General features: G+C 40.6%; 1 protein-coding gene across 2 annotated transcripts in view; it reads left to right on the top strand.

The window, feature by feature from the left end:
• Positions 1-17,053, top strand: part of cars2 (cysteinyl-tRNA synthetase 2, mitochondrial) — a 42,546-nt gene that overhangs the window by 4,360 nt on the left and 21,133 nt on the right. For both annotated transcript variants that reach the window (XM_073029058.1, XM_073029061.1), the window contains exons 3-9: positions 2,868-2,985; positions 3,061-3,132; positions 4,589-4,694; positions 5,439-5,522; positions 8,193-8,322; positions 9,949-10,082; positions 15,200-15,267. In XM_073029058.1, coding sequence (XP_072885159.1) covers positions 2,868-2,985; positions 3,061-3,132; positions 4,589-4,694; positions 5,439-5,522; positions 8,193-8,322; positions 9,949-10,082; positions 15,200-15,267 — 712 coding nt within the window. The remainder of the gene's footprint in view (positions 1-2,867; positions 2,986-3,060; positions 3,133-4,588; positions 4,695-5,438; positions 5,523-8,192; positions 8,323-9,948; positions 10,083-15,199; positions 15,268-17,053) is intronic.

The raw sequence follows: 17,053 nt of genomic DNA, 5'->3' as shown, positions 1-17,053 counted from the left end.
ATTTCTGTAGTATCTTTCATAACTGAAGTTCATTCCAAAGTCCCCTGCAGCTCAGAAAGTTGTGAAGTGTAGTCACTTTTGGATATAATAATGTGCTATGCTTCACAAATCTCTTAACAGAGGGTTAAGTTTTGACATCTGGATGTTGGAGAGAGCAGACCAGTTGTACTTCACAATAGTGCTCCTAGAATTTTGTACACCTGCCAGAGAGCAGGTGAGGTTATGGTTTAACATCTCATCCAAAAACAGCACCTCCAATCCCGCTGATAGCAGAGAAATCTCATAGCACTCCCTCTCCAAATGTAAGGCATTCTCACTGCTTGTAATTGTTAATTTTTGAGTTATAGTCATAGAACATTACAGAGCAGAAATGGGCCCTTTGGCCAGGCAGAACTGTTAATCTGCCTAGATTCATCAGCCTGCACCCGCCCCATACCCCTCCCATCCATGTACCTATCCAAATTTCTCTTAAATGTTGAAATCAAGCCTGCACCTACTGCTGCTGGCAGCTTGTTCCACACTCTCACCACCCTCTGAATAAAGAAATTCCCCCTCATGTTCCCCTTAAACATTTCACCTTTCACCCTGAGTGCATGACCTCTAGTTCTAGTCTCACCTATCCTCAGTGGAAAAAATCTTCTTGCATTTACCCTATCTATACCCTTAATAATTTTGTATACCTCTATCAAATCTCCCCTCGTTCCCCTACATTTCAGGGAATAAAGTCTGAAACTATTCAACCTTTCCTTCAAATACTGGCAACATCCTTGTAAAATTTCTCTGCACTCTTCCAATCTTTTTTATATCTTTCCTGTAGATAGGTGACCAGAGCTGCACACCGTACTCCGAATTAGGCCTCACTAACGTCTTACACAATTCCAACATAAGTGTAAAATCAAACTGATGAAAATTCTCATTTTGGGTTAGTGACCATTGACATCAGATTAACTTGGATTTTGAGTGCACTGGTTTGACTGGAATTGCTCATTTCAAGCAGCAAGTTACAAATAGTTGCGAAGTTTTGAATTGTTCTGCAGTTGTGCTTTTGAGTTTATCAGCGGGATGCTCAGATTCAGAGTTTGTGCAGCGTGTATCGGGATTGACAGCCCAAACTCCGTGGAGTGTTGTGTCCTCCAGGTGGAGCCCCAAGCCTGAATTCAGGCTGACTGATATCAAGTAAAATTAATTTTGCTGCAAATGCCATATTACTGCCCTGTAATCTATGCAAGATGAACTGATAACGAGTTGCTTTTGTTGGTGTAACACTTGGTACTGCGCTGAAGGGTTGGCCTGGACTTCGTGCTCGTCTCTGGGAATCTCAGACCTGTGGCCATAACTCGGAGGCAAAGCTACCAACATAAATTTATTAATTCAGTTAAAGCAGCGACCAATTAATATCATGTCTTTCTCCAAAATATGAGTGAGTTGGAGCAGCAAACTGAGGTTCAATGTTACACTAGTCTCCACAACACTTGCTAACAAAGCAGTCATTAATCCAGGAGTGACCTGGATCTGCTACAATTTGCCTACCTTCACAGCAGATGCTTTTTCATTGGCCTCTCTCTCAGCTCTGGAGCATCTGGACAGTGTAGGTGCAATGTCAGGATGCTCTTCATTGACTGCAGCTCCACACTTGACACACTGTCACCCCCTCGAAACACATCACTGAGCTCAAAGACTGGTCCTGGATCCTCACTGACTGACGCCAGTCAGTATAGATTGGCAACAATATCCCTCAGTCTTTATGCATAGCCCTCTGCTTTATTCACTTTATATCTCTGATTATGTGGCTCAGAACACCTCCAATCCTATAATGCATTTGCTGATGAATCCACTGTCATTGATCAAATCAGCACATAGCAGGGAGGTTGAAAATCTGGTTGAGCAATGCTACAGCAACCTCTCAAGTCAATGTCGGCAAATTCAAAGAATTTGAAGCCAAGGGTGGAAGTTAAATCGGCCCTGATCAAATGGTGGAGCAAACTCAATGGGCCAAATGGCCTGATTCTGCTTCTAGTCCGTGAGCCAGTTGCCCTTAGGGGACTGGAGTGGAGAGGGTCAGTAACTTGGCGTTGTATTGGACGATCTGTCCTGAGACCAGCATGTAAGTGCCATTACAAAAAAGGCATGGTAGACCCTCTACTTTCTTGAGTTTGTGTAGATTTTGCATGTCACTAAGACTTTGATGCACAGTGGGGGATATCCTAACTAGTTGCAGCCTAGTATACTCAGGAATGGAAAAGTGTACAGAAAGTGGTGGATACAGTCCAGTTCATCACAGGCAAAGCCCTCCCTGCCATTGAGCACATTTACCTGGAGTGCTCCCACAAGAAAGCAGTATCCTTTGTCAAAGACTCCCACCATCCAGGCCATGCTCCCTCCTTGCGACTACAGTCTGGCAGGAGGTACAGAAGCTCTAGGTCTCTCACTACCAGGTTTTAGAACAGTCATTGTCGAATAACCCATCAAGCTCCTGAAGCAGCACGGACAACTTCATTCACCTCCACTCTAATTAGACTCACTTTCAAGGACTCTATGCAACTCCTGTTTTCAATATTTGTATAATTTGTCCTTTGTGCTTTTGTTGTTTGTCAATCTTTATGTATAGCTTTTCATAGATACTATTGTAAGCATCTGCAAGAATATTAACCAAACAAACTGCAGCATCTATAGCAAATCCCAGCTCATTGATTGAACCTAGTTTAGTACTCAGATTGAGACCAGATACAAGTAGCTCTAACCAGGTCATTCATGGCACATCCTTGTACCTGGACTCGGCTGATCAATGTGAAATTTATTTCATGTACAACTGCACACTAGATGTTTTTAACTACTGCTTCTCAGAGCTGTGCTTTGTTTTTTTTTAGCTCGTATGTTAGATTTGACATCATAAGAAGAATATTGACCAATATCTTTGGCATTGATGTCATCATGGTGATGGTTATCACAGATATTGATGACAAAATAATACAGAGATCTAAGGAGGTAAATAACTCAAAGAACTTGCATTTAAAGTCAATCAATTATAACTCAATGCCTGACTCATACTTTTGTTTGCAGTTGAATATTCCCCCGAAAGTACTTGCATCCATTTATGAACAAGATTTCAAACAGGATATGGCAAGCTTAAAGGTAACATTTTATTGCAACTATAACTCAGTGTAGTTTTCGGTAGATGCTGACTCTTCATAGATATTTCTAGTTCGAGTTCAAATTGAGAGACTAGTAAAGTTGCGAGTATTCAGTTCCAGCAGAGCAGATTATTTGGTGATTTCAAAAGGTGTTCAAAATTATAAATTTCTTCAATAGAGTAAATAAAAATAAAGTAATTAAATATATTTACTGTTGTAAAGAACTGTGAAAAGACCAGAGCTTGATTTGAGGAAATGTAGCAAGTTATAATCTAGAGCCCCGATATATTTATCTGTTGAGATACTGTGCAAAACAGGCCCTTTCAGCCTAGCGACCCTAGCCTAATCACAGGACAGTTTATAACAACCAGTAAATCTTTGGACTGTGGGAGGAAAGCCAAGCGGTCACAGGGGGAACCTATAAACGCAGCTGCTGAAATTGAACCTGGGCTGCTGCTACTGTGAAGCATTATGCTAACCACGACACTACTGAACCTCTGATAAAGGGTCTTGGCCAGAAACTCTTTATTCCTCTCCATAGACGATGCCTGACCTGCAAAGTTCATCTAGCATTTTGTGTGTATTATCTAGATTTAATTTACTGAAATTGTTGACAAACTGGAAACTGATTCTGGGATCGAGTGTTTGTACAAAAGGTGGAACATCATGTTTCTTCATGATGTGCCATTTAAGGATATCTGCGGAGCCTTGTGTGTTCCCTCACTGATCCCTCTCACCTCCCCCAAGTGGTGAGGTGCTGTCCTCTTCTTGCTTGAATTCGGACACTAAACCTGTACGTACTATTCCTGGTGTGGCTACCAGGGCCCTATGTAATTCGAGCAAGGCATTTCGTACTTTGTTCTCAGATTGTCTTGCAATGAATCCCAATATAATCTTTGCCTTCCTAATTTCTTGCTGAATCTGCACATTAATTTTCAATGATTTTGTTTGTAGTGGCACCAGGTCTCTCTGGATACCGACTTTAAAAAAAAATCCTTTCTATATTTTCAGCTTTAATAGTTGATTTTCTGCTTTTCCACGCACTCTATCTGTTATCATCCCCAGTCACTCACAGCCTGGGTGTGCCCGCTTGATGCATTCTCTTCAGAGGGCACATCACCAAAATGCTTTGTATCATTAGCAAACTTCGATATTTTATTCTTGATCCCACTCTCTAACAAGTGGTTACCAACTTGATGTCTACAGACCCCTCAGTTAATGGTAGGAGTCAATGGCATAAAAAAGGTTGGGAATCCCTGCTCTAAATCATTGCAAGTCACCCTCCCCAGTATATGCTTATGACCTCTCACCGAATATTTTAAGTCAATGAAGGTACTAATCTTGCTTATTTCCCATTGTGCATTCACTGCTATCTGTGCTCGTGAAGGTAAAGCTGTGTATTTCTGATGTGTCTTTTAATTTTCTTTTACTGACCAATATTTTCATTGTCACTGCAGGTTCTGCCACCCACAGTATATATGCGAGTAACTGATAACATTCCCCAGATTGTGAAATTCATAGAGGGAATCATCTGCAATGGTCATGCCTATTCTACCTCCAAAGGTGAATGATGTCTTAATTTGGAATAGACAATATTTTAATTTCAGTAATGAACATAACTCAAATGAATCTTTACATTGATACTAGACTCTTGGGAATGTCAATCTGATTTGATGTGTTTTGCTTAAATAATGTTTTCCTTGTGATATGGTGGGAAAGTGGTTTAGGGGGATGTAGATTGTTATGAAGTATGATTCATTTCTGATTCACAATGCTAAGAGCATTGTGATTTGAAAACAGGGTTTAGAGACACAATGTTTAAGATAATAGCACTGCCCATCGTCATGGGTTTAATTTACCCTTTACAGCACACTGATAAATAATAATTTCCAGCATCTGCAGAATCTCTTGTATAATAATTGTGTTCTTGTTTTTGTGGAGGGATTTATTACAGTTGATCAAAATTAATGAGGGGTTTGATTGGAGTAAATGGGAAAAGCCAGGTGTGCTGGTACCCAGAGAGCACAGATTTTAGATGACTGTCAAATCAAATGGACAGTGTTTTTTTCCTGCAGAGTTCCAAGCTTTATCAAATTCCTATTGCAGGAGAGCTCTGTGAAAGAGCTAGCACAGACACTGTGTGCCTAATGGCCCACCATGTTGTTCAAGGTGATTTTTTACAACTATGCACACTTCATTATCATTTTGTCCAAGTATTAATTAAGTAACTGCAATACAAGGACTCTCATAACCTTGCCAGTTGTGTGATCTCAATTTACTAGGAAAAACACTTAATTTTTTTTTCAGGAAATGTGTATTTTGACATCCAGTCTATTGGTGATCGTTACGGAAAGTTTACCAAAGTGTGCGGTCACGTCACTGAAGAATTAGGTATGTATTCATTGCATTTCTCTTCGTTGGGTTAAAGCTTGGTCAATTGCTGTAATACCTCATCTTGATGAGTACTGCAGTCACATTGCAAGGTGGGATGAGTGACCTTTTAGTGGAATAACAAGATTTAAAAGCTTATAAACTTATGGAAGGACAGTAAAGAGCAAAGAAAGGTCAGCAATAGAGTAAAAAACAAGATTGCTGTTTTCCAGTTCCTTTTATCTGCAAAATACCTTTTTATGGTCTTATGGTCTAAATTCACACTATGATAAGATAATGGATTCCTGCAGGTATCACAGTTGCTTCCTTCTCATTTGGAAATGATAAATGAGAATGAGTCAATTGTTGAACTGTGTTCATTCTCCACAGTCTGTTAACTTGAATCAGCCAAGGTAGATGTGAAAATAATCTGCTATTAATTTGCTCCAAAAACTAAGACCAAGAGTTGATGTGCACCAATCTTTCTTTATTTAAATTAGTGGCAATTCAAAAGGAACTTTTCTTTAAGCATCATAAACGTACTGTAAAATTGAGCTGGACTTCCCAATTGTTTGGCTCATTGGTACTTTTTTGCCTGCACAGCAAATTGTGTTGAGGTCTTACACTGTATCTAAGTGATAAGTAAACGCAAAGTACACTGCAGATGCTGTGGTCAAATCAACGCGTACAAACAAGCTGGATGAACTCAGCAGGACGGGCAGCATCCATTGAAATGAGCAGTCCATGTTTTGGGCCGAGACCCTTCGTCAGGACTGAAGGAGGAGGGGGCAGGGGCCCTATAAAGAGGTGAGCAGTCAACGTTTCGAGCCGAGACCCTTTGTCAGGACTAAAGGGTTTCGGCTCGAAACGTTGACTGCTCATTTCAACGGATGCTGCCTGACCTGCTGAGTTCATCCAGCTTGTTTGTACGTCAGTGGTAATATTGTTAAAGTGGGTTAGAATAGTTTAGTTCACCGATTTGGACTTTAACCTTGTTATTTTATTTGTTGGTTTTGATGTGCTCTTCTGAGTGCCTCTAGTACTACCTTACCTGCTGCTGCCTCATTTCCTCTCCCGGTGATACAGCACTATACTCAATTCCCCTTCCTTGTGCCTGGCAACCCTTTGGCTCTTTACCTTCACCACCATCCCATTCTTGCTGATGCAGGTTGAAGTGTAATTGTATGTTTCTAAAGTCATCCTGATGTGCTGCCAACAAAGAAACTTTTAAATCTCCTCCTCCTTTGTGTTCCTCCTTCACACTGGGAATAAACAACTGTGACCATTTACCTTCTCGATGACCCCTCCTCTCTCCCCCCCCCCCCCAAGCTATCAATAATGATAGCTAAGGGTTGACATTATTTTTAAAGTGTTATCCCTTAGCCTCCTATACTTCAGGGTAAAAACTCCCTGTGTATCTAGCCCCTTCTTATAACTCAAAGCCCTCAAGTCCTGGTAACATCCTTGTCAATCTTTTCTCTACTCTTTCCTGCTTAATGACAACTTTTGTATAGCTGGGTGATCAGTACTATACAGTACACAGTGCCCAATTCTTTAAGTGCATTCTCACCAATGATATGTGCAGTGGCAACAAGACATCCCATCTCCTTTACTCAAGGCCCTCACTGATGAAGGCAAGAGTGCTAAACACTGCCTTTGCCATTTTCGGGAACAGTGTACCTGTATAGCTAGGACTCACTGGTCTACAACACTCATAGGGTCCTACCAATTACTATGTGAGTCCTGCTTTGGTTTACTATTCTTTGGCTCACTTCCTCAGGTGATCTATAGCCCATTGTAACCCTGGATAACCTCTTCACTGTCCACTATACCACCAATTTAGTGTTATCTGCAAGCTTACTTACTATGCCAACTACATTCTCATCCAAATCGTTAATATATTTGCTGAACAACAGTGGACCCAGCACCAATTCCCTGCAGCACATCACTGGCCACAGGCCTCCTTCCACAAGGAGCTGGTCAATTATGTATCTAATTGGCTGATCTGCTCTAGATGTCATGTAATCTAATCTGTACCAGCCTGCCATGCGGGTCCTGGTCGATTTAGACACCATCCATCACACCTTCCTAGTCGACCCTCCTTTTTCCAGAAAGCTCAATTAGGTTTGTGAGATGCTTTCCTACACACAAAGCCATGCTGACTATCCATAATTAGCAATTGCAGATAGAGCTTGTTCCTCATAGTCCCTTCCTGTAACTTTCCCACCACTTAGGCTCGTTAGCCTGGAGCTCTCTGGCTCGAAGTTTCAGCTCTTTTTAAATAAAAGTACAATATTAGCCACCAATTAGTCTTCTGGGATGTCACCTGTGGCTAAAGATGAAGCAAGTCTATCTGACAGAACTTAGCGATTTCTAGGCTCAGCAAACAAAATACCAGCATCAGCTTCATTTATCACATAGATATTTGCCCTTTTGTCTCACTATGCAATTCTGTTGTTTATTCTTCATTAGAGTTTATGCTCATATCACCCCACATTTTCCACCCTGACACTTTGTTTGGGGGGGGGGGAAGAGGAATAGGAAGGTGGGGGAGAAAAATGGACAGGAGAAAATTCTCCACAATGTATAAATGTGTAAATGAGTCATATGGCAAAGACTGGAAAAATATTTAATGTTCTGCAAATACTGAATTATTTTAATGACCTCTATTCTTGAATTTGTGGTCTCTAGATGAAAGTGATAAACGACACAGCAGGGACTTTGCTTTGTGGAAAACATCAAAACCAGAGGAGCCGTTTTGGCCGTCCCCATGGGGAAATGGTAGACCTGGCTGGCACATTGAGTGTTCGACAGTTGCAAGGTTAGCTTAGCTTGTACACTTGGATGCTACCCCACACCAGCACAAAGCAGAAATAAAACTGAAGTCACGTATGCACAGGTGCAATGAAAACACTCACTTGCGGCTGCATCACAGGCACATAGCATTATACAAGCGGTATTCACAAGAAAAATATTAACATAAATGCTGTGGAACTCAGCGGATCAAGCAGCATCAATGGAAAGAAATGAACAGTTGACGTTTTAGGTTGCGAGCTTTCATGAAGCCTTATAAAAAATTGTGAATAATTGTGTATAACAGATTTTAAAAAATTTGACCAAAAACTAAAGTCAATTTCAGTGTAAATTGATAAACGTGGTCATAGTGTTGCTAAACTATTGACTACAGTTTGCTGGCTGGTTCAAAAACAGAGTGGCTGAAGAGATGTAGCTGTTTCTGTTCCTGGTGGTGTGGAACTAAAGGCTTCTGCATGTGAACAAAGACAGTTTCCACTATAACGTGTATTTTCCAGTTTGATCATGTATCTGTCTCTGACAGTACTGTCCTGGGACTTCGGCAACAAGAAACAAACTAGTCACAGTTCAAAAAGGAAAGGAGTGAAATTAAATATTGTGGCTGTCAAAAATTGTGGGCCTAATTTCTGGAGCATAAATTTACACTTCCTGCTTCCAGTTGGGACTTTGCATGCCATCATTCAACAAGTTAAGTTTGTGTTACACATTTAGGGCAGCACAATAATTAGTGTAGTGTTATTTCAGCACCAGTGTCCTGGGTTCAATTCTGCCACTATCTGTAAGGAGTTTCTACATTCTCCCCATGACTGTGGGTTTTCTCCCACATTCCAAAGGTGTATGTCAGCAGGACTATTTATTGATTAGGCTAGAGCACGGAGCAGACCCTTCTGCCCCAGCAATCCACTTTGATCCTGGCCAAACTGTGGGACAAATTACAGTGACCAATTAGCCTATGAACTGGGACTGTGGGAGGAAATAGGAGCACCCGGAGGAAACCCACATGTTCACGAGGAGAATATACAAACTCCTTACAGGCAGTGGTCGGGATTGAACCCGGGTCATCTGCACTGTAAAGTGCTGTGCTAACTATGCTACTGTACTGCCCTTAATGTGTGTGTAACTGAGCAGCTCGGGCTAGTTGGACCATGGGGTCCTGTTACCATGATGCATCTCTGAGCAAGTCAATCTGATGTACTAAATTGGACTAAAGAATTGCACAGAAGTTATAAATAAAGTTTAACACAGAACCACATGGATTTTTATTTGCTTTAAGGAGTTTAGAGCTGTTAAAGTGGAGACGGAAATTCTGAAGGATCTGAAAATGTAGCCAACAGTGGAAATCAGATCTGTGAGTATAGAATTAGAGTCAAGTTATGGTTTTAAATGGTTGTAAGGCTGGAGGTAGTGGAAGGGACAGGCACATGGAGATACTGGAAAGCATTCATGATTGCTTTGGCCATGGGCTTTCTTTCGTGCACACTGAGTTATTATTTCTGTCTTGCTCCCTAGTAGGCAAAAGCTGTGCTCATCAATATGCTTTCTGAAGTCTCTATCACAGCACGCTGCTGATTGAGAGCATGATTTTGCATTTTCCAGTGTAGCAGATGGTGAGCTAACAATGTGGCATTTACAGCTCTGTATTTGGAAATCAACTGGACATCCATTCTGGTGGAATAGACCTGGCCTTTCCCCATCATGAGAACGAGGTTGCTCAGTGTGAGGCTTACCACCAGTGTGAGCAATGGGGAAACTACTTTTTACACTCTGGTATGTACCTGACTGGAAATGCAAAGGCAATTGCTGCTAACTGTGAGTGTGCATTTTTGGTATATCTATGGGTTGTAGTTCAATATAGGGTGGATGTTTCCAATGACACATGGGATTGGTTATTTGGAACTGTGTGCACAATCTTCTAACCTTTCATTTTAATCATGAACTGCACACATTTTTAACATGACTTCCAGTGGATGCATATAATTTTTTAAAAATCCTTTATCTTTCTAATGAGTTGACAACTTGAGATGTTATTATAACCAGCAAACTCATTCAGGTATCAGATACCACTGACCCCTCTGACTTGCAAGCCTGCCAGTTTGGATAGTCGCATTTTCAGTTTCTATACATGTTTCTTGTTGTAGAAGATCGTGTATGTATAATTATCATTTGTAAATGGGTCACAGATAGGTTCATATGTTTTGAAGTACATGTGACAAATAAAGCTAATCTTGAGATCATAATCTTCAGCCCATCATATCCATGCCTACCTTTTATATCCACCTACACTAATTCCATCATCTACCAGTTTTAGGACTATATCCTTGCCTATTTAAATGTCTGTTAAAGTGCCCCGTAACCGTAGTGTTTGTATCTGGTTCCACTGACTGCTTTGACAGTACATTTTGGATATCAAACACTCATTGTGTAAAAGAAAAATACCCTTCATAATCCCCTTTGAACACTTCCCTCTCACCGTAAACCGTTGTTCTCTTGTTTTTGGTATTTCCATAATGGCAAAACCAATTGGCAACTATGCTTCTCATAATCCTGTCTGCTTTTATTAGATCACCTCTCAGCCTCCTTCAGTCCAGGGTAAACAAGTCCAGTCTATCCACGTTCTCACCATTAAGGAAGTCCTTCAATCCAGGCAATATCCTGGTGAATTTCCTCTTTACTCTTTCTAGCATTTTCTCAGTGAGTAGAATTGACATCAACAAGTGTATTGAAACTACTGATTTGATGGTCTTCTGCACTTTTATGTGTTCAATCCAATAGCAATAAAATGTTTACAGATGTGTGATCTCTAATTTTGTCCAAGTGTTTAAACTTACCTTGATCTACATTTGTATAAACATGAGAATGTAAGGAAGAAAGAGCAGGAGACTCTCACTCCTTCAACTCTTTACCTTTTATATCTCAATGCCATTTTCCAGCATTGTCCCCATTATAATTTATGCCCTTACTGTCCAGAAATCTATTGATCTCTGCTTGAAATAATTTAATGATTGAGCCTCTGCTGCCTTCTGGGTATTCCAATGGCGTACTAAAGGGTCTGACTGAAGAAATGTATCCTAATCTCAGTCCTGTGCCACATTCTGAAAGTGTGCCCCTGCAGTCCCAGACTATAAAGCACTTTAAAAATCAGTTTATTGTCATACAGTAAGCCATCCCTGAAGCTAGTATAGTGAATCTCTGAAAGGTAAAGCAAACCTCTGATAATCTGGTACCCTAAGGACTTCTGCTGGTGCTGGACTAGCAGGTTTACTGGACTGTTGGATGCTATTTCTGTTAATATATAAATACACTTTGTTTTTCAGTAGTATAACAAATTTTCTAGGGGCCTGCTGAGTTCACAGGAATGGGAAATTGAACTTTATTGATCAGCTGAAACAATGTTCAAATATTATTGGACCTCATGCCTCAAACTTACATGTGTTCTGATCTCAGCTCTAACTTCACACTCAGTCAGAATCATGTTTAATATCACTGGCATATAATGTGAATCATTGTCAATTTAGAAATCTGATGATGGAGGGGAAGAAGCTGTTCCTGCAATGTTGAGTGTGTGTCTTCAGTCTCCTGTACCACCTCCTTGATGGTAGCAATGAGAAGAGGGCATGTCCTGGGTGATGGGGGTGCTTAATGATGGATACACTATTCTTGAGGCATCGCCTTTTGAATGTGTCCTGGATGCTGGGGAGGCTAGTGCCCATGATGGAGCTGGCTGAGTTACAACTTCCTGCAGCTTTTTCAAATTGTGTGCAGTGATCCCTCCACACCAGATGGCAATGCAACAAGGTATAATGCTCTCCATGGTATATCTGTACAAATTTGAGTCTTTGGTGAAATACCAATTCTCCTCAAAGTAATAATTAAATATAGCTGCTGTCATTCCTTCTTTGTAATCACATCAATATGTTGGGCCCAGGTTCAGTGTTCAGATGTTGACACCCAGGAACTTGAAACTGGTCAATCTATCTATTCCATTCCTATTCTTCTAGGAGTTCTGAAATAGAATCTGACTCCACATCCCCACAGTGGTTCTTATACCTTAAACATGATGTGCTTTCCCATTCCTTGGCTCTTCTTTGTTGAATTGTACAATTTCTCTTCTACCCTTAGCATTGTTGCTCTTTTTGACAAATCCTTGCCTTTGATCTAATATCTCCATGTTCTCACACAAGCTATGGCCTCACCATTTTCCTGCCCACTTTGCGCATTAAAAAGAATACATAGAGTTCCAAAATAATTGAACTTTATTTACCATTAATATATCCAGTTGTAGTTGTATTTTCATGCTCAAGTAAATACTATGTAGTTGTTGAATTTTGGTTACAGAGGTTCCAGTGCTCTCTACTGGAGTTATTTACTACAAAACCTCTCCATTTTATTTATTCATTCAGTTTATAGCACTACTACATCTGGATTTAATCTGGGGGAGAAAAGATACCACAAACTGCTGCACTTGTGCTGAACTCTTTCTTTTTCTTCCCATTTACCTTGCTTTCTTGTCAGTGATTGGAAAGGATCCTTAGAAAATCAAGAAGTAATATTGGGGTGAAGAAACAAGATGGGGCAGAAAATATTGGTAGTTGTATATGCTGTAGGTTTTCAAACATAAAGAATGCAAGACATGGTATAGATCAGGAAAGTAGAGTTTTATATAAGCTTGAAAGCATGCAGAGAAAACTTACAAGGACAAATGTTGGGGCTTGAGGACCTGAGTTTTGGGAAAGGTTGAACAACTTAGCACTTTATTCCCTAGAGCATAGGATAATAAGGGAACATCTTAGAGGTGTACAAAATTGAGAGGTATGGATAAGGTAAATAGATGCAGGCTTTTCCCCTTGAGACTAGAACTAGAGGTCATAGGTTTAGGTGAACCTAAGGTGAACATAGAGAGCGATGCAAGTGTGGAATAAGTTGCCAGTGGACATGGTAGTTATAGGTTCAATTGCAATGCTTAAGAGAAGTTAGGTACATGGATGAGCAGATATAGAGGGCTCCGGTTTAGGTATGGTTAGATGGGAGTATGCAGAAAAACAGGTTCCCATAGACTACATGGGATGAATGGCCCTTTTCTGTGCTTTAGTGCTGTGTGACTATTAGAGCTACATGTGACAAAGGTGATATTTTTATATCTACATATTGACTGAGTTAACTGCATGAAGTGAGTGTGAATTAATGGTGTGTAAGAAATGGTTTTCTCGATCAGTATGTTAATCAATCAGTTTTGGAAGAATTGTGTAATGGAAGAAAGTTAATCATCTGAGAGACCTTTGAGGAAGTATTATATTACATTAGAATTTTATACAAAGATTGAAAGTGATTTTTTTAATTCAATCCAAGACCAGTGTTTTAAATCTAAACAAAGAAAACTATGAAGTCATGAGGCATGAATAAATTGATAAATTAGAATGCTGCATTAAAGTAAATGAGCATAAGCTATATTCAAAGATTTAACATAATTTACAACAAATATGTATTCTTAATGCACAAAATGGCAGGAAAAAGGTGAGGCCATAGCTTGTGTGAGAACATGGAGATATTAGATCAAAGGCAAGGACTTGTAATGTCAAAAAGAGCAATAATGCTAAGGGTAGAAGAGAAATTGCAATAAAGAAGAGCCAAGGAATGGGAAAGCACATCATGTTTAAGGTATAAGAACCACTGTGGGGATGTGGAGTCAGATTCAACTGCATCATTCAGAAAGGAACCAATGGAAAGAACTTGCCAAGCAGTGGAAAAAGGCTGAGGGAATGGGATAAACTGGATTGTTTTTGCATACAGCTGGTACAATCTTGATGGGCCAAATGGTCACATGTGTTGGGACATCAGATCAATACTTACGTCTTACTCAGCTTGCTTCAAACATCAATGCAAATAAATGACCTGAATATGAATGGTGCACATTGGCCTTTGAGGTGAGAGGGGTTTGCGAAAAATTTTTAATGGTATACAGGCTGTTGTGTGTTGGTTTGGTTCTCTTGCCTAGAAAAGAATATAGCAGCATTGGGGACAGTCCAGAGAAGATTCGCCAGGTCAATTTTGAGAATGAGAGGGTTGTCCTGTCAGGAGAGGCTAGACATTTTAGTCTGTATTCCTTAGAGTTTAGAAGAATGAGATGTGACTTTGATCAAATATATAAGATCCTAAGAGTTGAGGTTGGAATGTTTTCATTAGTGGGAGGGGTACAGATGAGCTGATGTAGCTGCAGAATAAAGCTCCAGTGGTTTAAAACTGAAGTATGTAGAAATTTTTTTTTTTGAGAGTTGTGAATGTCTGGGAATCTTTGTCCCCAAAGGCGGTGGAGGCCAAATCATTAGATGTATTTAAGTTGGCGCTAGCTAAGTATTTGAAACATCAACAAAGTTGAGAGTTTTACATGACCTTCTTGTTGGAATTGGCTTGGGACCTAGGGCAGATCAGCCATGATACTAAGTGGCATGTAGGTTGAGTGGCTGCGTGGTCTACTCCTATATTCTTGTGGTCTTGCTTCTGAATCTTATTATCTAAAGTTTTTGTAATACTCTTTAGAAATTATCCACCACGTGATGGGATTACACATCAGGTCACTGTGTATGGTCATCCATTCCACAACATAATATGTTCTCTCAAATATTTCTTCTAATCCTTCCTGTTGTCCATGGAGCATTTAAAATTGGATTGGTGTTGGCTGTCTTTGACAGTCCATTTTTTAAAAATGGATTGTATAGAATTAGCTAGCCCCTTTTCAACCCTTTCCCACTGATGTTCAAGGAAAAGGGAATGGTGTAAATTTGGCAGTGTAACAGTACCATTTGTGATCCATTCTGGTTGCCTTGACTTCAGCTACCTGATTTGGAAAAGAAATTTGCTTTATTGTGTGCATGTTCCTTTTATTTTAGGACATTTGCATTTGAAGGGAAGTGAAGAAAAAATGTCAAAATCTTTGAAAAATTACATCACAATAAAGGTAATGATGCAGTCCTATCCTGAAACCCTACCATCTATTCCTTGTTTCGAAACTAAATACTTTTTCCCTCAATTAGAGTCATGAAACCCCGTGATTTATGAATATCTCTCAAAGTAGGTATTGCCTTGCTCTCACCAGGTCTGTTCCACAACTGTTGATTACTTTGCAGATTAGGGGAGTGGGAGAGGTGCAATACAAGATGTTACGTCATGTCTATGAAGGGGCTCAGTCATCCAGGTCATTGTACATCAAGCAATAGTAATTCAAGGCAACTGGACTTGCCGTGTTGTCTATAAGATGTTTCGCCACTCATTGGAAGAAGCCTGTTGGATGGTGAAACATCTTCTAGACAACGCAGCAAGTCAAATTGTCTTGATTTACTATTGCTTAATATAAGATGTTACATCCCAAGAACATTATATGCTATTGTCTTTACTGTGGATGTCTGTCACACATAGTTATCTTACCATCATCGAATCATGCTCATCAAATTAAAGAACAGGATTGCACTGCAGGGGAAATTTTCAAGGCATTGCCTGGGATAACTTAGCAAGAAAGAGAGAGATTAGAAAAGTATTTTCCTTGAAGCGGAGAGGGCTGATGGTGACCTGATTGAGTTACACGTTATAAGGCGGGGTATGGATAAGGTAGTTAGAATCTTACCCTTTCAGATTCAGATTCAGTTTATTGTCATTTAGAAACCACAAATGCAATGCAGTTAAAAAATGAGACAACATTCCCCCAGAATGATATCACAAAAGCACATGACAAAACAGACTACACCAGAAAATCCACGTAACGTTTGGCAATCCCCAATCCAGAGTCCAGAGAGGCTGCTACGTATTTATATCGCGCTACCGTTTAGTGCATTCCCCGGAAAGGAGCTCCAAATCCACCAGACAAACAAGACCAAAAACTAAAGCTACAAGACCTGCACAAAACCACATAGTTACAACAGTGCAAACAATAGCATAATTGATAAAAAACAGACTGTGGGCACAGTAAAAATAGTCCAAGATGTTAAAGGACTGTAAGTTCAAAAGAAATCACCACAGTTTCCACAAGTCCCCAGGGTCCCGACAGACTCGCCATCCCACGCCGGTGGCAGAAGGGGATACCCCCGCTATGGACTTCCAAGGCGCCGCCCAACTCAGCCTCGCAGTCGCAGCACACAATGGAAGCTCCGTTGAAACCAGCCTCGCAGACACAGCACACACCGAAAGTGACCTGAGTCTGTCGAAAGGACTCCGAGTCCATCGAACCTCCGAGCCGACAACCATCCCCTCCGGCACAGCTTCTCCGAGCTCCATCCTCTGCCGAGCGTATTAAGACGGCCTTGCCAACGGCAATCGGCAATGCGACCCCGAGAACTGGGGGCCTGTTCTTCCCAGCAGAGTCCCGGACCTCACAGCAGCAGCAGCAATGAAGAAGGTCTTCCTGGAACTTCCCGGTTTCTCCATGCTTCCACGTCCGTTTTCAATCGATTATGATTGTGCACGGCACCCCACTTCACAAATAACAGATAATCAGTTCCGGAGTGGCTGCTGCAAGCTGCGTCGCGCTGCCATCTTGGATCAACATTTCATATGTATAACCAGAAGACTGATTTCATGGATGAATTTTTGTCCAGAAGATCCAAAGGGATCTGTCTGAGGTAGACTGGGTAGAGTGCTGGGAAAACAGGATTAGTAGATAGATAGATGGTTGGCATGGACACAATGGTCTTAGGGACCTAGTTCTGAACTGTGTGATTCTATTTTACGAAGATAACACACTTCTTCAAGGT

Source organism: Hemitrygon akajei, chromosome 2 (genome assembly GCF_048418815.1).
Source record: "Hemitrygon akajei chromosome 2, sHemAka1.3, whole genome shotgun sequence".
In the NCBI taxonomy this organism is placed as follows: Eukaryota; Metazoa; Chordata; class Chondrichthyes; order Myliobatiformes; family Dasyatidae; genus Hemitrygon; species Hemitrygon akajei.
The sequence above is the reverse complement of the archived record's forward strand: the minus strand, read 5'-3'. Positions and strand labels throughout refer to the sequence as shown.